The 26888-nt window shown below is 41.9% G+C and overlaps 1 protein-coding gene across 2 annotated transcripts in view; it reads right to left on the bottom strand.

Annotated features, from left to right (window-relative positions):
• Nfkb1 (nuclear factor kappa B subunit 1) overlaps positions 1-26888 on the bottom strand; it is a 116955-nt gene that overhangs the window by 81219 nt on the left and 8848 nt on the right. For both annotated transcript variants that reach the window (XM_041655084.1, XM_041655092.1), the window contains exons 2-4: positions 8553-8623; positions 7369-7408; positions 3192-3270 (exon numbers count right to left, since the gene is read on the bottom strand). In XM_041655084.1, coding sequence (XP_041511018.1) covers positions 3192-3270; positions 7369-7401 — 112 coding nt within the window. In that variant the 5' untranslated portion in view covers positions 7402-7408; positions 8553-8623. The remainder of the gene's footprint in view (positions 1-3191; positions 3271-7368; positions 7409-8552; positions 8624-26888) is intronic.

The raw sequence follows: 26888 nt of genomic DNA, 5'->3' as shown, positions 1-26888 counted from the left end.
GTGAAGCAAAGAGCTGGAAACAGCAACCTACAGGAGGAGTCCAGGGTGTTTCTGGGTCACCGGCCTTTCCTAACACTGCTACCGACTTTCCGTTCGTTCCCTAACCTGAACTGAGGTGCTGTCTCCATTGCTTAACTGGCTTACTCTGGGCCTCTGTGAAACCCAGAGAACTTTTCTTTCTTATCCATGACTTTTTTTTTTTGTTTTGTTTGAGACAGAGTCTCACCATGTAGCCTTGACAGGCCTGAAGCTTGTTATGTAGACCAAGCTAGCCCCAAGCTCACAGAGATCTTCCTGCCAAGTGCCAGGATTAAAAATATGCACCATGATGCCTGGCATCTTATCCATACCTTTCGATACTGATATAAAAAAACCTGACCACTGTGCTCTCATATGGACTGTTATAAAACAGCCCAGGCATACGGTAAAATACCAAAAGTAATGTCATTAAAGATAAATTCATGCAATTACTATGAAAAAGACTAAAGGCTTAATCCCTATCCCAGTGATATATGACTTGAAATGTCAAAGAAAAACCACATCTTCTATATAAATATAAATGCTATGATGAGAAATTCCCTCAGGACCTCAGCTGGCTTTTATGTCACAGTATGAGAACCCATAGCTGTGCAACCTGCAAATAAATTGAATGTTTTTGTATGCGCTTGAATGAAAATTAAGACTTTGGAGGTTGAAGATATTCTAGAAGAATGCTTCTGTGCTCATTTGAGAACTCACACTCTCAGCTGAAGCTTACGGCATATTTTGCATAAATAAATTGGGGAAGAGATAAAACTTGAAGTTGTAATCTTAAATAAACGGTAACTTCAAAGATAATATATACTATCTTCTCAATATTATGATGGATCAGATGACACAAGACTAAAACTGCACAAGGAAGGCAGTCAGGACCAAATTTGAAGAAAACAAGAAAGGCAAATGGGTATCACTGGCCAATACAGTAAAATAGCAAATTACATTTTTCTGTCTGATGAGATACATTCCTTGACATTTTAAACTTTTAGAAAAGTAACTGTAATTTTAACTATCAAAAAGAAAATGGCTAGAATTTAACTTTCTCTAAGGAAATAAAACTGATTAGAAAGATTTCATGCTATAAATGACATATAGCTTGTATAACAATATTAAAAATATACATTTCCTCTAGACATCTGAAAGAGCTTACCAAGAAGCTAGACCATGAAGAAAGCCCTATTTGGACAGGATGCTGAGAAGTATGGATGTGTAGGGAGCACCCTCATAATGGGCGTCAAGCCCTTCCTTCCATTGTTTCTAGGACTTGCCTTACATATGTGGAAGTCCACGTGGAGTGTACCGTTCTTACCCTAAGAGCACATTCAAGTTAAGTCAAGTAGAATGTTAGATTGGCTACATCAATGTTTGTGTTATGTTTGTGTTTGTGTTAAGGCTAACTTTTTATTGGTTACATTTCTGGGCCAGGAAAATGATCTCCTGTTTTACAGAGAAAGTTTAAATCACAGAAAAAGACACAGACCTAACAGCTGTCCCTTGCTCCAGAGTTTCCCACACAGTTGGAAAGACTGTTTGAGATTTTAAGAATTTGAGAAGATTGAAAAAAATACACATGAAAATACAATCAAATATTGATTAGATAAACTTCCTACTCCTTTAAAATCTGAAGAGAATGCCCTATCCCTCTTGGACTATAGAACCTGGACAGCACACTGAGAGGGAGAGGGGAAATGCCAGTGGAAACAGAGGAGCTGGTGACAGCAGAAAGAATGCGTTTTTAAAGACAATTATAAAGGTTTGTCTAACACTATGGAAAAGGGTTCCCACAACATGATAGGAACATTTACTGAGGTAATTCTTTTACTAATTTTACTTCTGAGCCCATAAACCTAAGGAAAAGGAAAACACATTTGAAAAATCATCTGCCTCAGGTTACTGTTTAGAACTCATGAGGCATTTTATAGAAATGTGTGTTTTTCCTGAGAACAAAACCACGTCCTTAACATTTTCAATCAAACAGCCATACTAAAGCAGACACTTCAGATCTCCGAGCCTAGACATTCACAGGAAACCCAGAAGCCTCTGCTGCATTCACTGTTCACAGGAAGTGACCCAGAGGGCACACTGGACAGCTCACCATCTCACATAAAGGACGGTGGCTTAGGAAATAGGTTTTGTGGGGTAAAGACAGACAGGCCTCTGTGTTGTAACTTCTGCTGGAGAGGGTTAGGAAGGTCGGGCATATGAGCTCTTCTTCCTCCCATGTGTCTGGAGAGGGAAAAGGAGAAACTTTCTGATTTGGACAGTGAGAGGCAAGTGCTGACACAACCATGGTGTCTTAAAGGAGAACGATTAAAAAAAAAAAAAAAGGACATATGGTCTCCATAGAAGACATGGAAATCCAGACTATACGAAGCACCTGCTGTCTGCTTCAGTGATCTCAGCTCTTTTAAACACAATCTCCACTGACAAACACGCTGCTTTGGGAGACAGGTTAACTCCGACATGTGATGTGAGGGCGGAAACAAAGCAGAAAGAAGAGCCATCACACCAAGGTTACACAGCCAATCAGCAAGGAGTCTAAATGAAGAGCATGCGCTATTGCGCATAGGACATTAAACAACGTGTGGGTCCATTAACTGACAGTCATGTTGGGGTATAAAGGTGACTTTCGGATTATTTCCCCAGTGCCTGGCATCCTGGCTGACCACAACAGCTGTTCCCTAGACACAGACTGAGGGGCTGAGACTGGTCCTGTGGTAGCTGCAGCAAAGCAAAGAGGACACAAACGGGGAATCAAATGTGGAGAAAGCCAGTGCTCTGGAGTATCTAGCCTATGCCAGAACCACACCTGCGAAGACAATGTGTGAGTGCCCTGAAACACTTTTGTGAAATGCATTTCCAGGAAGCATACTGAAAGGCTGGTTTGAAGACACAAATCACCACTTCCTTCCTGTGAACATCACTGGATTTGAAGAGAGCATTGTGGCTGCGGAGACGGTTCAGTGGTTAAGAGCATTTGTGGCTCTTCCCGAGGAACTGGGTTTGATCCCCAGCATCCACAGCGTGACAGGCTTCCTTATGGTATTTTCATATGTACTGAGTTTGGGTTGGTCCACATCTCTTTGATTCCTGACCCCAAATATTATTTTTAAGGGAAAAGCAAAACAACAGGAGAAGGATGCCACTTGTCTTACCCGTTGACAGGGGCATTTCTGGTGCATATAATTCTGTGTTAAATATTGGATGAGACAACGCAGAATTCAAATGAAACATCTGTAAAGAAGAAAATACAAAGATTTTAATTCCTCTTCTAATTTACAGGAAGAACTAATTACAAGAATGAAAACTAGAAACGAAAGCCTAAAAACGGGATTCCTAAGATCAGGATTCTAAAATGGCTTTCTGAGACCCGGTTAGGCTGCTGCATGCAGAACTTACGTATGTAAAAAAGGAATTCAAGAAGAGTAAGAGCTCTGAGGTCTCCGAAGGCAGGGACCTCGTGGATCCTTCTAGCTAGTGCATCTTCAGAGCCAAGTGAGCTCCAGGCATGGTGGGTACTTCATCAGTATTTGTTGAATGAGTGATCTGAATCTTGCACCCTCTTAGGAATAAGAGTCTAACCCCAGAGGGTGGAGAGGACCCAGGGGATAAAGTGCTTCCTGTACAAGAATTAGGAAGAGAGGTCAGAGCCCCAGTTCCTATGTGAATAGCTGGGTATGGCAGTTTGTCTACATCACCACTTCTGGGAAGTGTGGACAAGAGGATCGGGTTTGCTGGCTGAGATATCTAGCGGAATCCATGAGCTGAATCCACACACAAGATGAGAAGCGATTGGGAAAGACAGCCAGCATTGACCTTCAGTCTCCACACACATGTGAACACACATGTACACTCACAGGAACATGTGGGTGCATACAGGCAGACACATACACACATGCATATAATCTTAGATCTGTGTTTCTGTTTTGATGAAAAATATATTCTTTCTTGAGCTACAGAATTTCAAGGCCTGAAAGAGTCACAGACAGCAGCTACATAACTTACAAAACTGACTGTGCAGCTGAGCAAAGGATGGGAGAGTGCACGCTCCCCTCCCCCACCTCTGCTCTTCCACTACAACACAGACTCCCTGGAATTCAGTAGAGGGTGGTGCACTGAACAATGGCTCCAAGACATCTACCTGCTACTCCCCAGAACTAATCTACTTCCCAGGACCTATGTTTCATATGGCAAAAGATAGACTGCATGTGACAATGATGTAAAACTATTAAACAACAGGATTATCCTGGAACATCCAGGTTTGCTACCTAGGACAGTTGGAAATCAAAGGGATGTGTGACTGTAGAGGCAAGAGTCTGGAGCGCTGGGAAAACTCATCCAGGGAACACAGGCAGCCTTAGGAGCTCGGAGGGAAAGAAACAGCAGTTGCTGGGAACGTAGACCTGTTAGTTCCTTGCCTTTGGAATTCTTATTCTACGCTACAGGAGAAGGTATTTCTGTTGTTTCAAATTGTAAGATTATGGTAACTTGTTACAGGAAGAACACACAACTAACACAACTGAAAGAATGGACATACAATATGTTTTGATAGTATTAAGCTCTATCTTGTTAGGTCACTACTAACCATTGTTCCAAAAGGCATTTCCCCAGTCACGTCATTAGAAATTCACATGTTTATTCATGAGCTTATGGTCTTTCTCACTCTCAAAAGTCACTTGGGAAATGCTTGTGCACCACACACAAAGCAAATGTATTTATTTCACCTTCTCTGGTCAGCTGGCAAGCTGGAAGTATTTTTATCCTTATTAGTAAATCTGGATATAGTTGGGTACCTCAGATCCTAGTATATCTATTTAAATCAGGAGTAAGAAAATAATGCTTAACTTTTTTTTTGTTACATTCATTTCTGTGTGTGTTTGGGGGATGTCAAACTCAGGTTGTCAGTAAGTACTTTATTCTCTGAAAAATCTCACTGGCTCCTAAAATGTGACATTTTAATAAAAATCACTTCAAATTCGGTTTTGAGGGACGCAAATTTTCAATGGAGGAGCAAACATGGGCTACTCTTCAATGCTTAGCAAAGCTCTTCCACGTTCTTGACTGTCAGTAAAGAAATACAGAATGGGAAACTACGTCCTGCAAAATTAAGTTTCAGGCCACGCAGGGTATCCATCATCTCTGAGCAAAAAGGATGACCTCAAAAGGAACTCCTGTGCTATGGTCCTGCAGGTGTCCGCAATGCCTGAACTGAGGGAAAATTCCCAGTAAGACATGCTGTACTGCATGCAGCCCACGGAGCTTATTTGGTGAAGGGTGGAGAACCAACTCCAGTGTATGCTCAGACACTGAGGACACTTCCCTGAAGAAGGCAAACTTTAGAAACTACCATCTTAAAGCTCAAGACAGGAAAACAAACAAAAAACCTTCAAGGACCTCTCACCGCACCCGGTTGAAATGCTAGAATGTGCCCACCCCTGCTGCTGATCAGCTCAAAACTGCCACATAAGAAACTTTCAAAATGACTGTCCTCAGCAGGTTTTACTATTTTGTGGCATAAAAGACCATCTCTGGTTGATAAGATTTTCCTGTGCATAGACAGGAAAGCATGGTTTGAAACCAAGCAGAAGCAGCCCTCGTGCTGGTGAGATCTGGGCTTCGTTAGAAGCAGCAATTAAAAGTGAAAGGTAAAACAAAGGGTGCTGATGACAGGAGCCACCAGGAGTCATCTATGCTGCAAAAGGGAAAATGTTCTAGAGCTATCCAATGTCGCCATTTTCACAACAGAATCAGGAAGGAACGGTGACATGAAACCTAATACAAGCTCACTCTACCTGGCCTGGTGAGAACGGGATGCCCATCTTGTTCTCACAACTACTCTAGGGCTGTTTGATTGTAAAAACACCAGATCCCCGAGAAATATTTCACTTTCAGTTTTATTTTTGGCTGATTCTTTGCACGCATAAATTTGGGAAACGGTAGTCTCAGAAGTTTACCACCAAAATTTAAATGTGTAATAATATCAAATGTTGTGCCAGGGTTCTCTTCTAAGTAGGTTCCCTGTACTGGTTGTAGCTTTTAAAACTCAGCTTAGACTTCCTTTGGAAAGTGATCCTTAACCTGCACTTTCTCCAAAGAAGCAAAAGGAGATCCCTCTTAATGCTTCTGTGCCTCAGGGAACCAGGGCAGCATCCACTGACTATGCAAAGTGTGGTTCTGTTCCTCCAATTAGAAGGCAGCTCCTGAAGTCAGTCCATATACCACTGGTCTCTCCATCTCTAGGATGCTAATGTCTGTACATAATCAAGTCTCAATGAACAGTCTAAAAAACAAGCAGACACCAGCTTTAAATAATTTAAAAGATCATTAGAGTCCACATTTACTATTGCCACTGCAATCACATCAGTGTCTAGAAACTGCTTCCAAGGCTCATTTCTATGCTCTCTATATGGAGGGTAGAGAAAGAAACGGAATATCAATAACCAAGATGGATTCATTTCTATGGGTTTAGAGCTTTTCACATGAGAAAGCGAGGGGGGACAAGGGGACACAGATACCCTAGAGCTGGCCTGTGTCCTAACTGCTAACACTGATGATGAGCCCGGTGATGGCAGGAAGACAGCGTGACGCTCTCAGAGTGCCTGCCTTCTCACAGACTGCGATGAGTCTAACTACACCTTGGAAAAAAATGCACTTTAAATTTCTAAGTGCTCCTGCTACATGGGACCTTATTTGGAAATGCAGCCTTTGCCTTTATATAAGCTAGGTGAATTCACACTAGAAGGAGATGGGCCCTCAATCCAAAGAGTGGAGGAAAGTCAGCAACAACAGACTCTACAGTTGGTGTGATGGTGATGCTATCAGCCGAGGGGTACCAAGGATCTCTAAGCACCCACAGAAGCTGTATGGGGCAGGAACCGCCCTGCCAGCCCCCAATTTTGAGTTCTTGCCTCCAGACCTATAAAAAGATGTATTCCTATTGTTTCAAGTCACCAGGTTTGTAGCAATGTTAATAGCAACCCCAAAAAATCTCACTCACTGGCTATCTTTTTTAAAAAAAAAAAAAAAAAAGATTATTTACAGGGTCATCATATTGAATACTGGAATCAGACAGGTGCCAGCACAGCTGGCTCAGTGGCTATCTCCTGGCCATTGTATATAATGTACATTGTATACACAGTGTACATGCAATTTTATGCAAAAATATATATATGAAACTACCCTCTCCTATCCTGGAAGAACAGAAAAACTGGAAAAAAATCAAGTAAAGTTTACTAATTTAGAGTCTGCCCTCCACTGAGTCGTTAGTGCTGCCTCTGTGTATCTGGAACACAAGCACACTTGCACAGAGTCGTTAGAGAAATGATGACTTACCTGCCCGGTTCCATATGGGTCATCGTCCGCCATGTTGAAGCTGCCACAATGAAACAAAAGAAGTCAAAACTGTAATACTGGAATGGACCTTAAAAGTCCCACAACCTTGGCATATATTCAGGTATATGCTGAATTACTGCAGAGATGACAGACACAAATGTGTCCAAAAGACCTTATAAGGAGGTCATGGTGCAATGCAGCCCCTCCCTGGCATCTAACTCTCACAGCGGGGAGTTTGCAGGACCCAACCCCCTCGCTAAGCTGATGTTCTTACCTGGACACAGCTGGCCTTATTTCTGTGTAAAAATCACCCACAGATGGAGTCTTGTGGCCATTTCTACCTCTTACAGTCTGATCCCTTATGTGTATTGTTTTCTCAGGAACTCTGAAATGGCTTTGAATTGCCTAGACTTGGTTGAGGAGCCCAGGAGGCACTGAAACTATTTTGCATAACACTGGGGAGGAAAGCCCTAGAATGCTCCACCCTCTGCCCTCCTGTGAGGACCAGCGAAAGTCACTCTGCCTTTGTCAAGGTGCAAGGAAACTCTAAAGAGAACAATAAAAAATACCAGGGACAGCGTGAAACCTGTACATCCCAAATTTTCTGAATTCTGGCCAGCTATGAATATGCACAGGCCCAGCACACTCCAGTGAGCCAGGGGCCACGATAAGCATGGAGAACCAGTGGCTGCACCTGGAATTCACATTTCATGCAGGATGAAGCCCACGTGCACCACATGAATGGACGGACTCTGGACCCGTGACAACAGGGAACAGAGCTGCTGTGCCCACCCTGTAGCATGGACCCTGCTGACTTGTGAAAGGAGTCACTACGTCCTTCTGAAACCCAACAGACTGCCGGATCTCAGACGGAAGTCTAGGCCTTACACCAAGGAAAACACCTCACTATGTCCCCAAAAGTACAAGGCTTCGTTTCCAGTGAAATGCTCTTGTGTTACAGAACCCAGTGACTAACGGGAGGCAGGGAAGCCTCCCGAGCACTCCCAGGGGCCCGCGGGGCAATGCCAGCTGCCACTGGAAGCAGAGTAGTGGCTGTGAGTCCTGTGCAACCACTCCACACAGGTTTGCAAGGGGTATCTGCTTAAAGTAAGAAACCAACGCACGAGAACATTCAAATGCCAGCTGGAGAGATGGCTCAACAGTTAAGAGTGCTTAGTACTTACATGGGGAAGCTCACGACCGTCCACCTCCAGTTACAAGGAATCTGACACCCTCTTCTGACCTCTGAAGGTACCTGCACACATATAGTACACATAAATTTATGCAGGCACACACACAAGCACATAATTTAAATATATTTATGCATACATAAATATATACATATTTAAAAAGAAAACAATTGTTAGGTATAGTGGCACATGCCTTTAGTCTCAGCATTTGGGAGGCAGAGGCAAGTAGATCTTTCTATGGTAGAGTTTTTGTTTTTGTTTTTATTTTTTTAATTTTGTGTGTGTGTGTGTGTGTGTGTGTGTGTGTGTGTGTGTGTGTGTGTTTTGAGACAGGGTTTCTCTGTAGCTTTGGAGCCTGGCCTGGAACTAGCTCTTGTAGATCGAATGGCCTCAAACTCATGGAGATCCACCTGCCACAGCCACCTGAGTACTGGGATTAAAGGCGTGCACCACCACCACCCGGCTCAAGACTCTGTCTTAAAAAATAAAGTCCAAGCAGCTGCAACTAAATATATATCTATTCAAGTAAGTAGTTAAAACAAAGGGATATTAAGTCATTCAAAATACCAGGGTTCTGCCGCTTTGGATACTAAATAAATTCACCGTGGCCTCTGTTTTTGCATTTTGGATGGGGTGGACTTTTGAAAGGGTAAAACACTGAGCACTGAATAATTTAGCTAATGAGAACCCATTTGTAGAACAAAGCCTCCAGGATAAAATGTGTTGGTAAACCTGGACTTTATGTGTGTGTGAGCATATATCTACGCCATACCATTCTACATGTGCTTTTGTAAGCGGATATCTGCATTACAAATACAGTACACGGTCTAATTACTGGAACACTAGTAAGAACAAGTCACTCTGAATACAATACAGGGCTCATACCACTGACTCTAAATGCCCAGAGTTTTACATCATCCTTCTAACCCCAGGCTTTCCATCAACCTGGGTGTTCTTTCCTGACAATCCATGGTGGAGCTGACACTACTGCCTTAATAAACTGTCAAGCCCATCCAGTACCTTCATGGCACTGATTATGTGCATATCTGAACAAGGATGACACCAATAGACAAGCTAGCATGAAGGTGAGGTCACTTGGGAGGCCTCAGCCCGAGAGTAAGAACTACAGGCAGAATGCCGAGGGCAGGAGACATGGGCTTGCCCAGGAAAGTGCACGCTGACTGGTTATTCAATACCAATGAAAACATACATCTAAGAACCATTATACAGATGGAGCAGATGGTATTTATGGACTTAGGAGAAAATATATATATTTAACAACAATTAAGAAAGAGGTCATGGGGGCTGGAGAGATGGCTCAGAGGTTAAGAGCATTGTCTGCTCTTCCAAAGGTCCTGAGTTCAATTCCCAGCAACCACATAGTGGCTCATAACCATCTGTAATGGGGTCTTGTGCCCTCTTCTGGCCTGCAGGCATACACACAGACAGAATATTGTATACATAATAAATAAATATTTTTTTTTTAAAAAGAAAGAGGTCATGAATTTTTGAAAGAGACCAAGGGAGGTACATGGAAGAACTCTGAGGAAAGTGAAGAGGGGTTGTTGTAATTTTACTATAATCTTAAAAATTATAAAGATTATTTTTTAAAACTTGGATGGTTTTGTATACCTTTGAGTATGGGGACTTAAAGCAGGTCTCACTCCAACTTGGAAGACAACTTCACTTGACTTAACAGACAGAAGGGTATCCTCCTGGTCCACAGTGCAGACAAAGCCCTGATGAAGATCCTGCCACTACACACTCCACAAGCCGCCAGTTTGCCTTCAGTAACATCCCTCTCCTGAGACTTCTAGAATATGTGTGCCTAAAGACGCAATTCTATAAACCACCCTGGAAGCCCAAGAACACTTGGATGGTTTAGAGTCTTGATTTATAAAGCCTTGGCGATTACTGAAGCATTGAGAGGTAATAGCAACTCTAGGGTGATGTCAATGCTAATTCATACTTTTAAAATAAAATGTCAAAAGAACCCGAGAGTCATTTGGAAAGGATGAATCACTGGGCAATATTTGCATTGATTGCAAAAGCAAGTTTTATATCTAAAATGTTGAAATATTGACAGGCCTTTGGAGCTGAGGATTAGAAAAGCGGTGGGAAAGTCCCTTCTGTACCCCTGCTTCCCCAGCCTTCCCCCACTTTTCTTTTGCTCGCTCCTGTGCTTTTGAGGAAGGACCCTGAGACGCAGAGGGTGACAAGCCCGGGTCTCATTTCTGCATCCATCTACCCCAACCGTGAGGCTTTAGGAAGATCTTCACCTCGTATAAGGAGACACAGAAAACATGGCTAAGGTCTCAGGAAATATCCAGGGAGTTGTGGTTTTCACACGAAGCATAATGTAACAAGACCAGCCAAGCCCCAAGTGTGACACAGTCTGGGAGCGCTGAGTAGACTGCTGCATTCCCGTGGCCATCTCCCTAGTCACTAAGCCTCACATGGGGCCATCTTGGTGAAGTGGCTGGGCAGAGCGGAGAAACTCTAAAGCCATGGGAGTGGGAACGGGTGAGCCTTCAAGGAAGGGGTTGGGAGCACCCCTCAGTAAATGCATAGCATCTAGGATCAGAGATATTGGTAGCTTGAGATCTAACTCAAGGTAAACAACAACAACAACAGCAGCAGCAGCAGCAGCAGCAGCAGCAGCATAACTCTTTCTATTCTGTTAGATTTCATTGGAGGAAAAGACCCTCTAATTTTCCAAACCAAAATGAATCACAATTTGCATAGTATGGATACCAACTTGGGAAGCGGTTAGTGGGGTGGTTCAAAATTGTATTAGCCATAGCAGGTACCAAGTAGGTTAAGTTTAATGCCCCCTCCCTTTTTTTGTTTACCAATAAGGGTAAAGTTACAGAGAAAAGAGACTTTCACAACATTTCTGTATTGTATTCTATGTGGATAATACGTTGTTAAAAACAAAATTATAAAGTATATTGAAATGTCTTTTCCATAGAAAAATTGTTGAGGAAAGCATGACGTAAGGGCTATGGCTGTCTACAATGCATATCACATAAAACATTCAGAACAGGTAATTCCAGTTTCTGTAAATCCATTTTGAGGAGTTTGTGATGTGCTTTGAAATAGTTGTTTATATTATTAATCTGCAATTCTAAATATTATGGAATTGCTACAATAATTTAGAGAGATAAGTACAGAGACATGGAACTTTATCTAATATAAATTAGAGATATATTGTAATAGAGAAAGAGACTGTCTTGAATTTAAAATTTAAAATGTCTGACACTGTTAAATAAGATATGCAGTATGAATGTGTCAAAATTCCTCATCACTTCTGAGCCCTCTTCAGAAGAGGTACACTAGGAAAGAACTGGTGTTCAAATGGTCGTGCCCCCTTTCTGACATCAGACTGTACCAGTGGTGAGATTGTGTCCCCCTTTCTGACATCAGACTGTACCAGTGGTGAGATTGTGTCCCCCTTTCTGACATCAGACTGTACCAGTGATGAGATTGTGTCCCCCTTTCTGACAGCAGACTGTATCAGTGATGAGATTGTGTCCCCCTTTCTGACATCAGACTGAATCAGTGATGAGATTGTGTCCCCCTTTCTGACATCAGACTGTATCAGTGATGAGATTGTGTCCCCCTTTCTGACATCAGACTGTACCAGTGATGAGATTGTGTCCCCCTTTCTGACATCAGACTGTACCAGTGATGAGATTGTGTCCCCCTTTCTGACATCAGACTGTACTAGTGATGAAGGCTGTCCCCCCTTTTCTGACATCAGGCTGTACAGTGATAAAGGTTGGCAGTGGGCTCACTTTCTTCAGACATACTGATTTCTGAAAGTTTCCTTAAAAAAAAAAAAAGAATCAATGTTTCTGTGTATGCTACCACACTAAGAGTTGTGCAAACTAATTTTCTACTTCTTCCCTTTTCAATAATGACTTCAGCAGGAGCATCATGACAATTATATCAAATAGCCACCTGCTGAATGCAAATATTGAGAACTGGCAGAGGTATCCATCCACAATGGAATGTCAATCTAACAAAACAGCAGACCCACAGAAAACATTCAGTTATTAATTCATGTGAAAACTTATTAATGAGCAAGAGATATAGAACATGTGTTAACAGATCAGATAGTCTAATAAATACCTGCTCGTGATAAAGGAGAGAGAGAGACAGACAGACAGACAGACAGACAGTGTTTTCATTATCCTGAGAAAGATATGGGGTGGTTTGATTAATAATGGCCCCCTTGGCTCATATATTTGAATGCTGAGTCACCAGGGAGTGGCACTGGTGTTGCGGGAGGTCCATCCGCTCCTCCAGCCTATAGCCGCTGAGATACCAGCCCATTGGGGCGTGGTCTCTCTCCCTTTAAAAAAGCGGCCACTTCCCTCTCCTCTCTCTCTTCACTTCCTGCTCCGCCTGTGACTAGACTCCCTTCCTGGTTGCACAGAGGGCTGTTGTTTGGGACGGTGATCTGTAAGATTTTTCCCCTTTAAATAAATACCACTCTATTAATCATAATTCCAAACTGGTGTGGCATTGTTTGTGACTTATGCCTTCACACTACTTGAAAGGATTAGAAGGATTAGGAGATAGAGCCTTGTTGAAGGAAGTGTATCATTTGGGGTGAGTTTTTTTTTAATTAATTAATTTATTTATTTATTTATTAAAGATTTCTGCCTCTTCCCCACCACCGCATCCCATTTCCCTCCCCCTCCCCTGATCAAGTCCCCCTCCCTCATCAGCTCGAAGAGCAATCAGGGTTCCCTGACCTGTGGGAAGTCCAAGGACCACCCACCTCCATCCAGGTCTAGTAAGGTGAGCATCCAAACTGCCTAGGCTCCCACAAAGCCAGTACATGCAGTAGGATCAAAAACCCATTGCCATTGTTCTTGAGTTCTCAGTAGTCCTCATTGTCCTCTATGTTCAGCGAGTCCGGTTTTATCCCATGCTTTTTCAGACCCAGGCCAGCTGGCCTTAGTGGGTTGCCGATAGAACATCCCCATTGTCTCAGTGTGTGGGTGCACCCCTCACGGTCCTGAGTTCCTTGCTCGTGCTCTCTCTCCTTCTGCTCCTGGTTTGGACCTTGAGATTTCAGTCCGGTGCTCCAATGTGGGTCTCTGTCTCTGTCTCCTTTCATCGCCTGATGAAGGTTTATATTCAGGAGGATGCCTATATGTTTGTCTTTGGATTCACCTTCTTATTTAGCTTCTCTAGGATCACGAATTATAAGCTCAATGTCCTTTATTTATGGCTAGAAACCAAATATGAGTGAGTACATCCCATGTTTCTCTTTTTGGGTCTGGCTTACCTCACTCAGGATAGTGTTTTCTATTTCCATCCATTTCTATGCAAAATTCAAGAAGTCCTTGTTTTTTACTGCTGAGTAGTACTCTAGTATGTATATATTCCATACTTTCTTCATCCATTCTTCCATTGAAGGGCATCTAGGTTGTTTCCAGGTTCTGGCTATTACAAACAATGCTGCTATGAACATAGTTAAGCATATACTTTTGTTGTATGATAGGGCCTCTCTTGGGTATATTCCCAAGAGTGGTATTGCTCGGTCCAGGGGTAGGTTGATCCCGAATTTCCTGAGTGGTTGCACAAGTTTGCATTCCCACCAGCAATGGATGAGTGTACCCCTTTCTCCACAACCTCTCCAGCAAAGGCTATCATTGGTGTTTTTTATTTTAGCCATTCTGACAGGTGTAAGATGGTATCTTAAAGTTGTCTTGATTTGCATGACCTTAAGTGTCTTTTGGCCATTTGAACTTCTGTTGAGAATTCTCTGTTCAGCTCAGTGCCCCATTTTATAATTGTGTTGATTAGCCTTTTATGGTCTAGTTTCTTGAGTTCTTTATATATTTTGGAGATCAGACCTTTGTCAGTTGCGGGATTGGTGAAGATCTTCTCCCAGTAAGTGGGTTGCCTTTTTGTCTTAGTGACAGTGTCCTTTGCTTTACAGAAGCTTCTCAGTCTCAGGAGGTCCCATTTATTCAATGAGGCCTTTAATGTCTGTGCTGCTGGGGTTATATGTAGGAAGTAGTCTCCTGTGCCCATGTATTGTAGAGTACTTCCCACTTTCTCGTCTATCAGGTTCAGTGTGTTCGGACTGATATTGAGGTCTTTAATCCATTTGGACTTGAGTTTTGTGCATGGTGAAAGATATGGATCTATTTTCATTCTTCTACAGATTGACATCCAGTTTTGCCAGCACAATTTGTTGAAGATGCTTTCTTTTTTCCATTGTATACTTTTAGCTCCTTTATCGAAAATCAGGTGTTCATAGGTTTGTGGGTTAAAGTCAGGGTCTTCTATTCGATTCCATTGGTCGACTTCTGTTTTTATGCCAATACCAAGCTATTTTCAAAACTGTAGCTCTGTAATAGAGTTTGAAGTCAGGGATGGTAATGCCTCCAGACAATCTTTTATTGTATAAGATTGCTTTGGCTATCCTGGGTTTTTTGTTTTTCCATATAAAGTTGATTATTGTCTTCTCCAGATCTGTGAAGAATTTTGATGGGATTTTGATGGGGATTGCATTGAATCTATAGATTGCTTTTGGTAGAATTGCCATTTTTACTATGTTGATCCTCCCAATCCAAGAGCAAGGGAGGTCCTTCCATTTTCTGGTGTCCTCTTCAATTTCTTTCTTCAAAGACTTAAAGTTCTTGTCAAATAGATCTTTCACTTCCTTGGTCAGAGTTACCCCAAGATATTTTATGCTATTTGTGGCTATTGTGAAAGGTGATGCTTCTCTGATTTCCCTCTCTGCTTCCTTATCCTTAGTGTATAGGAAGGCAACTGATTTTTTGGAGTTGATCTTGTATCCTGCCACATTACTAAAGGTGCTTATCAGCTGTAGGAGTTCTTTGGTAGAGTTTTTGGGGTCGCTTATGTATACTATCATATCATCTGCAAATAACTAAAGCTTAACTTCTTCCTTTCCAATACGAATCTCCTTGATCCCCTTATGTTGTCTTATTGCTTCAAGCACTATATTGAAGAGGTATGGAGAGAGTGGACATCCTTGTCGTGTTCCTGATTTTAGTGGGATGGCTTTGAGTTTTTCTCCGTTTAATTTAATGTTAGCTGTTGGCTTGCTGTAAATAGCTTTTATTACATTTAGGTATGACCCTTGTATCCCTAATCTCTCCAAGACCTTTATCATAAAGGGGTGTTGAATTTTGTCGAATGCTTTTTCAGCATCTAATGAAATGATCATATGGTTTTTTTCTTTCAATTTATTTATATGGTGGATTACATTGATAGATTTTCGTATGTTGAACCAGCCCTGCATCTCTGGGATGAAGCCTACTTGATCATAATGGATAATTTTTCTAATGTGTTCTTGGATTTGGTTTGCCAGTATTTTATTGAGAATTTTTGCGTCGATATTCATGAGTGAGATAGGCCTGTAATTCTCTTTCTTGGTTGGGTCTTTGTGTGGCTTTGGTATCAGGGTAACTGTAGCTTCATAAAAGGAATTTGGCAATGACTCTTCTGTTTCTATATTGTGAAATACATTAAGGAGTATAGGTATTAGCTCTTCTTGGAAGTTCTGGTAGAATTCTGCATAGAAACCACCTGGTCCTGGGTTTTTTTTCAAAGGGAGATTTTTGATAACCGTTTCTAATTCTTCGCGACTAACAGGTCTATTTAGATTATTCACCTGGTCTTGGTTTAGCTTTGGTTGAGTTTTGAATTTTCAAAAAGTTCATTCCAAGTCCAAAGTCTCTGTCTTACTCTGCTTATGGATCATGATGTAGAACTCTCAGCTACTGCCTGCCTGCCTTCCCCCATGTTCTCTGTTATGATGACAATGGATGAAACCTCTGCAACTGTTAAGCCAGCCCCCAGTTAAATGTTTTCTTTTCTAAGAACTGCCTTGGTCATGGTGTCTCTTCCCAGCAACAGTGACTAAGGCAGATAGAACATTTAATTTCCCATCCATATTTATGGGCATTCAATCATATGAGAGTCTGAAGTGGTTGCCTGCCACTGTCCTATAAAATGTTTGTAAGTTATTCTCTAGAGTGTTCTAGACTGACAGAACTGTACAGCTGGTCTTATCAGCTTCTAGAGGTAACCTGAACATCCTGGAAGGCACCATATTGCCCCAACAAAGAATGAACTAATCCCAGGTGCCAGTCATGTTGAGGAGAAGAAACCACAGTGAGGGTTACGGCATCAGGACAAGTGCTTTGGCTCATATGGAGGAAGAGCCAAGCTTGGCAGGCTGCTTCCCAGAAGCAGGAACTGTAGGTAGCACCACACATGCCACTTATTATATGGAACCCAGAAAACACAGTCCATGTGAAGAACTGAGCTCTAGAGGGACTGAGTCATTTGCTCAGGCTGACAGACTACAGCCAGCTTATCGGACTGCACAGTCTATGGCCCTTGCACCCGTGTAATGGGCAATGGGATTTTCCTCTTGACATGAGTATTATTCTCTTCAATGCACCTTTGCTCCCAGCCTCTCAAATGTTCTGACTGGAACTAGTGTACTCATAATGTTAGCTGCTATATGGGATCTTCTTTTCCTTAAGGTTTTATTTATTTTTATTTAATGTGGCTTGAGTGTTTTGTCTGCAAGCATGTATTTGCACCACAAGTGTGAGGGTGCCGGCGGGGGCAAGAAGCAGGTAACACCATGTGGGTGTTAGAAACTGATCCTGGGTCCTCTGCAAGAGTAGTAGGCACTCTTAACATGTTAAGGAGGATCTTAAAGGGTTAAGCACCCGTGCTAGTGGCCAGGGTTAAGTGGGGTGTTGAAGGAGGCTGCTTGTTGGTTCCTGGCAGCTTGGTAGCTCAGACCCAAAAGAATCATACAGAAACCATATTATTTAAATCACTGCTTGGCCCATTAGCTCTAGCTTCTTATTGGCTAACTCTTACATATTAATTTAACCCATCTGCATTAATCTGTGCATCACCACAAGGTCGTGGCCTGCCAGCAAAGTTTCAGCACATTTGTCTCAAGCAGCGGCTCCATGGCTTCTCTCTGACTCTGCCTCCTTTCTCTCAGCATTCAGTTTAGTTCCCCCTCCCCCACTATCTCTGTTCCCCTATAGCTCTGCTATAGGCCCAAAGCAGTTCTTTTATTAACCAATGATATTCACAGCATACAGAGGGGAATCCCACATCAGTAAGGGTAGGACGCCACCTGCCATGATGACCATTGAAGTTCCTGCTCTTACCAGTAGTTTTTGCTTGTTTCCAGCTAAGATCCTCCAGAGAAGATGGCAAGGAGTTGGTTTAAATCAGCCACATTTGCCAAGTCCCTCTTCTAGGTGACCTAGAGTGATCTTTGCTTACTATAATCTTATTATAATGCTAAATTCTCCACAGTAGAGGCATTCTGCCTTGTCTGCCAATTGTGAGCATGCCAGCACATGAAGAAGCAAGCTGTCACGGGGACTGGAGCAGGAAAAGGCTCCCTGTGCATTCACTGAGGAATCTCCCCAGCCTTCGCACACATTGCCCAGTCAAATTTCTTTGTCTCCATCGGGGAGACACATGTTAGGAGTCTCAGAATTTTCTTCCTCACTGCAGATAACACACCTTCTTTCACTCTTTAATCTCCTGGGTGTGCTTTCTGTCCCAACATTTATTACCTGGTGGATTCACCTAACGCTTTCACAGAGTGTAGTGTGAGGACCAGAATAGGATCCTGACAGTGCATAAATTTCAAATGAGCTCCTCCCAAGGCATCCAAATGTGAAGGTAAAAACAATACTAAGACAAGTGAGACTTTCAAAAAATCCTATGCTAAGTTTCAAAGGATAGGAAATAGAATGATTATCTCAGAAACCACAGTTACTAAATTAAAATTAAAATGTGTTTGAACTTCACCTATAGTGCTGTCAGGAGCAGACCCACGGTACCCGTGTATGCCATGCTCTGTGTCACAGGTAGACCGTGTTTGAAATGTTGCCTGGATATTTTCCACCCTTCATTAACTCATCAGAAAGCAATTATCTGACCATGTCAGTTTCCAAAGAAACAAAACTGCACAAGCGAGGCATCGTCTGCACTCAAGAGTTTATAGCTGTGGTAGACTGAAAACAAGGCCACAACTGTTCACACTTCTCATAACACGGGGAATATAAAATCGATATCTCTGCTCCTTGAATCTTATCAGCCTATGCCAGGCACTGAACAGTCAGGGGGCAGGGGGTTCAGAAGCAGGTCATGAACATGGGTTTCAACAGGCAGCTCAATGACCAGTTTTTCTTTCCCGGAAGGGGAAGGCCTGGGCCAGTCCAATGGAGGATGAAAGCCCATGTGGAGCTGGAAAAGGGGGGCTAGCCAAGACTTCCTAGGCTGGGCTCACAGCAGCAGAACAACTGAACAGCTTCACGGAGCAGCCTGACAAATCACCACACATAATCACAGGCTTATAAGAAATAAGGCATGACTGCGTTCCTATTTGCTTGTGATTTCTCTGGCAGCAAACGCTAACCAATCCAAACGGTTAGTAACTAGAAAGACAATCACCTAAACAATGCCGCCTGGTAAGCACCATGGGAATAGAGGGCATGTGGGGCATGGGGTAATTATCCTGGCAGTCCAGTACTGTAACTTTAATTACATTCTTAGTCACAGTGCTGTACTTTGCACTGGCGTTTGCTCGGCTGGCTACTGAATTCCCAACTGAAGAACAACAACGAAAAGCACATGACGAGAACTGTTAAAACTGTCAAGGGATAGGCACCAACGAGCCACCGTCAGCTTGAAGCAAGGATGCCATTATAAAATGAGCTGACTTACATTAAATCCCATCAGCCCTCACATCTTCAGTCAGTTTATCACCTGACAACAAGACCACTTTCTGGCTTTCAAATCTTTGCAAATACATCAATCTCAAGCAAACCCAGCTAACAATTTTGTTGTTGCTCATGGCTTCCTTCATGCTGTTTCTTGCACATGCACTTCCTCTCTCTTTCCACTGCCACACCTTAGGGCAGACCTTGTTACCTCACTCTGACAGAAACAGCTTTCCTATTGCTTCCTCCACGGCAGAGTTTCTTTCTGCCTAAGTGTCTTTAGATCACTGCCAGGTGATTTACACACTGAAGTCCAAAGACCAAGTGCTCAGCTTATGCTAATATTATATTATACACATAAGTATCATAATTATCACCATGTCCCAACCCAAACACTTTCCTATAGTGAAATTAGTCATTTAAAGATGTCTTGCTGGGCCAGTACAAAGGCTCTGCAGCTAAGGACCTGAGTTTAACCCATGAAACGCACATGCTGGAAGGAAGTAACCAATGTCGAGAGTTGTTCTTTGACTGCTACATATGTAAATGCTTACTGCGTGTGCACACACATGTATGCATGTGTGCACACAAAATATAAACAAATATAATAATGACTTGCTATTTCCACCATGTATATCTATTCACATCCTGAGATACCAGCCTGTTTAAATATTATATACTCTGCAAACTAGTACTTAAAATCAATCTCTACCATAAAACCTGTGTTTTCTCTTGCCATGCTATCTATCTCTATAGTCCATATAAGGTCTACAACACATGTCCTGGAGATTCTGCACTCAAGTCCACTGTTCTGCCGCAACTTAATTTCACCTATATATTTATAGTCTCCTTTTGACAGCAACGAGAGTTTTGATTTTTGTATTTCAAAACTGGTTGACTACATAAATTATACTGAAATCAGGTAGAAAGGATCCCTCACCTGTAACATGATTCCCTTCACACTGGGGAGGGGAGTGATCAGTTACCAAGTGCAGGATCTTCTGGGAAGATGAGACCATTACAGTCACAGAGATATGCTAGCCAACACGAAGAATACATAAATGCCCTCCAATAACAAATTCTGAAATGGCTAATAGCACATCAACTAAAAAAATTCTTTAAAAATTGCCACAAATACAATTTCAGTCATTGTAGATTGACTGCTATTTGATCTTGCCTTGGGCCACATTCATGTGTAGATATAAAACACAACAAAAGCCTAAGACTGAACAAGAAATACAGGCTGTGCAGCTGCAGTGAGCTCTGAGTTCACGTTCTGAATGAGGGCACTTCCTAATAGATTTAGGCCACAGGAAGCAGAGCCAAATGAAGAACAGCATTCGTTTTGGTCAGGGTGTCAGATATACACGCAGAAGCCTCAGACATCTGCAGCCAGATCACCTCTACTCTCTGGTGAAATAGTAACAAAGACCCAAAAGCTCAGTGGAAAGACGCTGGGCTGTCAAGGCTCTCGTAAGATTACAGGACACATGGAGCAGAGAGACACTGGGTGCAAGCATCTGGGTAAGGAGACACGAGTAAACACGCCGAACATGTGGTTACAGCAGTCTATGGACAAACCATGCTGTAAGAGTCAGGAGCACACCTTAAAATAAGGGCGACTCTAAATCCATCTTAAGAAGGCCAGAGATTCCTAATTTGACAGAAGTGAAGCCTGTGTAAAAGAGAAACATGCAAATCCTGCACATGATGGTATCTGTAATGAACAACAAAAATACTGAACCTGCAGAGAAGCAGGCACCCGTGTCCCAGAAGAAAGAAAAACGACACAGTGATGAAACTGATAGTCAGCGGCTGTAAAACAGCCAACATCAAAAGCATGTTCAATAACATACAGGGAAAGACAGACAGACACTGTCAGCAGCAGATGACAAAGGCTGTTTTGTTTGTTTGGTTTTTGTTTTTTTTCAAGACCGGTTTCTCTGTAGCTTTGGAACCTGTCCTGGAACTAGCTCTTGTCGATCAGGCTGGCCTCAAACTCACAGAGATCCGCCTGCCTCTGCCTCCTGAGTGCTGGGATTAAAAGTGTGTGCCACCACTGCCCAGCCTACAAAGGCTTTTTAACAAAGAGATCAATCCTAGAACTGAAAGGAAATTTCACCAGATGGATTTCCTAGTATGTTGGGCATTATAGAAGAAAGGATCAGTAAACTAAAACAAACATCAGTAAAAACTACTCAAAAACTAAAACACAGAGGAAAGGTGGAAAGGAAGTGGACATCACCTCTGATTTAGGGGACAGTACCAGGCAGTTTATGTATTTGTAATTTAAAGAGCTGGAAAAAAAGGACAGAGAAAATATTTGTAGAACCAAGGTTAAAAAAAAAATCAAAAGTTGGTTTATATAACTCAACCCATATATCCAAGAAATTAAATCCCCATGTTAGTAGAAAAGTACAAAGTTTTGGTTATATAGTGAGATTCTGTCTCAAAAAACAAAGAAACAAAAAAACACAAACAGTTAGGAACTAGCCCTAAATAAAAAGTTCCCCCCAAAACCCAGGGGCAAGGACATGACATCTCTATGTTTACATACACATACATGGGAGAGTGGAAGACAGGAGCAATGGGCAGGCGGCTGAGTTACCATCACAACAGAAGCTGAGAGACAAAGCAAAGACAACTCAGGGTGCTACAGGAAATCACTGGCCCAGAATGTACTATAATTTATAATTGCTTATGTTCTTTGACAATAAAGATGGACTGAAACTTTCCAATAAAGAAGAGCAGATGAAATTCATAACTAGAACTGACAAAAGACATGCTGAAAATTGATCTTCCTGTTGAGAAGAAATGAAATAGACTTAGCTGGGTGGTGGTGGCACAAATCTTTAATCCCAGCACTTGGGAGGCAGAGGCAGGCGGATCTCTGTGAGTTCAAGGCCAGTCTGGTCTACAAAAGTAGTTCCAGGACAGGGTCCAAATCTACAGAGAAACCCTGTCTCGAAAAAACAAAAAAACAAACAAAAAGAAAGAAAGAAAGAAAGAAAGAAAGAAAAAGAAATAGAAATAGACTTGAACTCACAAGAAGCAATGAAAACACTAACAATGGTAAAACTGCAGGTACATAAAACTTTTGCTTTTTGTTTCTTGGTTTTTAGAATACATCACTGCATTTTAATACAGTATAGTCAAAACAAAACAGCATCATATATTCTGAAGTCTAGAGTGCTCTTGGAGGTAAAAGGCCTAACAACAACACCAACACGGAGGAGAGAACCAGCCAAAGCTCTGCACTGGCTCCAGAGCGCTGCTGCATTCACTGGCGACTCAGGATGCATGTCCTAATGCAGAGAGCCATTGTGTAACTATCAGACAGGAGATGCAATGGAACGCTCGAAATCCCACACTTGCCTCATGTAGTTGATGACAATGGAAGATGAAATATGGATAAACAAGAGAGGACACATATGAGATAATAAACACCAGGCTTAGAGATTTAAACTCAGCGTAAGGATAACCATATTAAATGCAAATGCAGAGATGTCAAACAGTGCAGAAAAAAGCAAGACCCAAGAAAATGTTTTTTTCTCTTAAGAATTACACTTTAATATGGGAGACACAAAGTGTTTAAAAGCATAAGCCTGAGATTCTGTGCTAATAACATGCAGATATTAAACACTGGAAAGCAACTATATCATAAATAACACAGGAAAGCAGCCTACATCATCCTTACCAATAAAGAAGACTTGAGGGGATGAAATACTGCCAAGGACAAGAATGGATATATATATATATATATATATACATATATATATATATATATATATATATATGAATAAAGGGGTCATTTCATCAAGGAGCAGTAACAATTCTGTCTTGTTGACAGGGTCTCCATGTGTAGCTCTGGCTGGCCTCAAACTCAGTGACTTCTCTACCTCTAGATCTTGAGTGCTGGAACTATATAGGGAGGGCCAACGAGGCCTAGCTAAAAATAACAGCCTAAATGTGTGTGCACTTGTTAATAGTTTGCCAAAATAAGTGAGGCAAAAGGCAAGAGAGCTAAAGGAAAAAGCAGAGATCCACAACGTTGGAAGTTTTCAACACTCCCCCCTTCAATACTGCATACAGACAGGCAAAGTGACAGCCATGAAAAACCACCTCAATGTACGTGTGCTATTGTAACACAACATCCGAGACTGGGTAATTTCACAAACAGAAATTGATCTCCCCGTCTCTGAGCCAGGAAGACCAAGACTTAAGTATCTAAGTGAGAAATGTATCCTGCAGAGTAAACAAACACTGAATTCTCACATGGTGGAAGGTGGAAGAGCAAGAGGGGATGCACTCCTTCCTCAAGCCCCGTGATCAATCTCTCTATGGCAGGGGGAGGGGCATGTGTGCTATGACCTCATCAACCCTTAAAGGCCCACTACCCTTAATGCCACACTGGCCATTTGCACTTTGTAGGGCTGCAAACAGAACATTCCCAAAGACAGAGACCATAAATCCCATCTCAACACATCTCAAAAACACCAGGCCATCAATCACATGGCAACAAATGTCAGGGGAGGTATGCAGAGTATGTGCTGCTATCTGAACAGGAGTCCCTAGACAGGTCATGTTTTAAAGATGTGGTCAACAGGCTGGTGCTACTGGGAAGAGATGGTCTACTAGGGCATGACCTTGAAGGATGTTGTGGGACCCGAGGAGTAGATCTTGAGTTACTGCCAAGTGCTCTGGCCATGACACACTGCCACGTGGATGTTTACAGTAGCAGGCCACCTGGTAGTAGACTGGAACCTCCCAAACCATCAACAAACCAGGAATTGCATTATAGGGACAGAAATCCAGTGAATACTTACGTAACCTAAACATGATATTCAGTAAAATACTAGTAACAGAAAGACAGCGCCAAAATTCTCAAATGTATGCAATTAGTTAAGCCATCATGGTAAAGGGGAGTGCCTAAAATAGATGTAAACAAATAAACATGAAAGAAGCATCTAAGTCCTGCTGTGTCACAGTCCCTGTCATGGAGGGACACTGATTAGAGTGTATGCCAACATGGTCCATAAGAAACAAATCTTTGCTGTGGTTGTCTTTTAATCATAACTGACTAACATCCATGGGATCAAAAAGATGTTTGGGACACTTTTAAATCATATTGTAATTAAGTGTCATTTATACATATTCCATTCTAAGTAAAATCTATTTTTAGTAGTATCAGAGAGGATAAGTTTGTAGAGCTATGGGTGTTCTCTAAGGATTATAGTAAATCAGATAAAAACTTACATGTTATAATTAAAGTCAGCCATGCCTGGTTTTCCTCATAAATACTAAATCAAGGCTCTTGCTCATCTGTCTACTGGACTGTGCTCTGGAGCTCTGCTTCCCATTCCTAGATGTACAGAGTTCCTACTCCCTAAAAACACACAGAACAGGATTTAATTGTGATGTCTGGCCTGCCGCTCAGTGCCCTAATAGAATGATCACATCTCCAGAATAAAGGAGACGATGATGTCATAGTTGTTAATTAGAAACTGAGCCAGTTGTATGAGTTGACATACTCTGAATATTTATTTTATAAATCCCCAAAACACCAGGAAATATGTCTTTTCTGATTTTTTTCTTTTTGGCCTAATTGTATGGTATCAGAGGTTGAATTACTGGCCTTGAGCACACCTGGCGAGTGTTCTACCAATGAGTTACATCCCAAGCCCTACGTTTTAAAAGAAAAGGATTTAGTGTGTGAACCAGCAACTTTGGTTCTGCCAATGCAGGTACAGCCAGGATCAGGTGAGAAATGGTATTCTCGGGAAACAACCCAGGTGAAGACTTCCCAGGCATATCCAGCAAAGCACAACGATGTGCGAACACCAAAGTCGGGCTTCACACACAGCTCTTTTGGTCCTTGGGTCTAATTTAGAACCATCAGTACTGGGTACTGCTTACTGCACAGATGCCAATGTGCAGTGCATGGCCAAAGAGGAAGAGGTCACCTGTGCTGATGCCAGAAGTGAAGAGGTTCCCTCTCCCATGTGCCCTTGGCCTCGATAACCCTATTTCAATAAGCAAAATTTTCCTTTACCCTACAAATGATGAGTTAATATGAGTATGTGATCTGTCTTGTGGTTTTCCTCACATCTTAAGTTTAAAAACAAACCAAACAACATTGTGTTTAGTGAGGAAAATCTGAAATAAACTTACAGACATTATGGCCAATAGCCACTCAGGAGTATCAACTTAGTGTTTTGTGGGGATATTGGGGTTGGTTTGGTTTAGTTATAGTTTTTATTGTGTTTTACATGGTTTTATCATATAGCCTAGGCTGGCCTTGAAGTAACAAACCTGTTGCTGCCTCCTCCAGAATGCTGGGATTTCTGACGCGTGCTGCCATGCCTTGATTCTTGATTGTCAGATGAGGATGAATGTGAGTGACAATCTATATTTACACAGCCCAAGAGCTCTTAATGGAGCCCTTTAGGGAGAGTTGTGGGCAGAGGTCCTTACAGGGGCAATAGGGGTCTTGAGAGGTCAGCAATACTCTACTTTTTGACTTCCAACAGGGCTAAGCATACTCATTCTAAGACAAATCATGAATGATGCCCCTTCATTATCCATGAACTTTCTTAGCTATTTGGTTCTTTAGGCTTTAGAAAGGTTAATATCAAAAAAGGATCATAATCTAAACCCCACTTAGATCTGTACTTCTCTTTTCGGTCAGTATTGTATTTCTAATTACCTGGGGCACAAGAAGGATTTGATGGCTTCTCAAATGAATTGCTACTGTATAACTAAAACTCTACATATGTTAGTTGTATTTAATCATTTCCTGAAGTCTGAACAGGATTACCTTGTACACCATAAACATATGCTTCATAATCTGTCAATTCTACCATATGAAAGCTGAGAGGGAGGAAGAAAAATAACGTTAAAATGATTGCTAAGATAAGCAAACGCTGGCTCCCTCTCCTCCCTGCCTCTAGTCCTACTAATTCCAAAGACTCCCTTATTTATCTTCTACTCATATTCGGAGTTATGTGCTTATATTTTTGCCAGCAACTAATCAGGTTTAGAACTGCCTCCTTCTATGACAGATGAAGGCTCAGCTTCCACCACCACCACTGTGTCCTCTCCCTTTTCCACACTGGAATCGACTTAGAATTCAAATACTGAATTTTATAATCAATGTCTGCCTCCAATTTGCCATAGTTTTCTTTGGGTAAATTAAATGTAAGAAACTAGTTAATAACTGCAAGATAAAATCCCCAAAACATCTCATGTCAGGACCAAAAAAGTAACCCACTATCCAACTATAAGACCAACTGTTCTGTGTATAATCACTGAAAACCAAGAACTGGCTTCATGCACACCCACGCCTTTTCTTTCTATTGACCCATCAAGATGGCAAGAAAATCTGAGTCTTCTAACCAAGGCAACGTCACAAACAAAGCCCAATTATGCTAGAGGTAGATATCCACACAGTCTATCTCTAACTTGCTCTCCCTTTTAACAAGAAACAGAACAGGACTAAGAAATTAGTTGGCTGACTGAGAACTACACGGCTTAATGAGGATCGCAACTTCCTAATCATTTTGTT

The sequence above is a fragment of the Microtus oregoni genome, unplaced genomic scaffold (genome assembly GCF_018167655.1).
Source record: "Microtus oregoni isolate MIOR12 unplaced genomic scaffold, Mior012 000000F_ref0000247, whole genome shotgun sequence".
NCBI classification, from domain to species: Eukaryota; Metazoa; Chordata; class Mammalia; order Rodentia; family Cricetidae; genus Microtus; species Microtus oregoni.
Note: the sequence above shows the minus strand (reverse complement) of the source record. Positions and strands in the feature narration are given on the sequence as shown.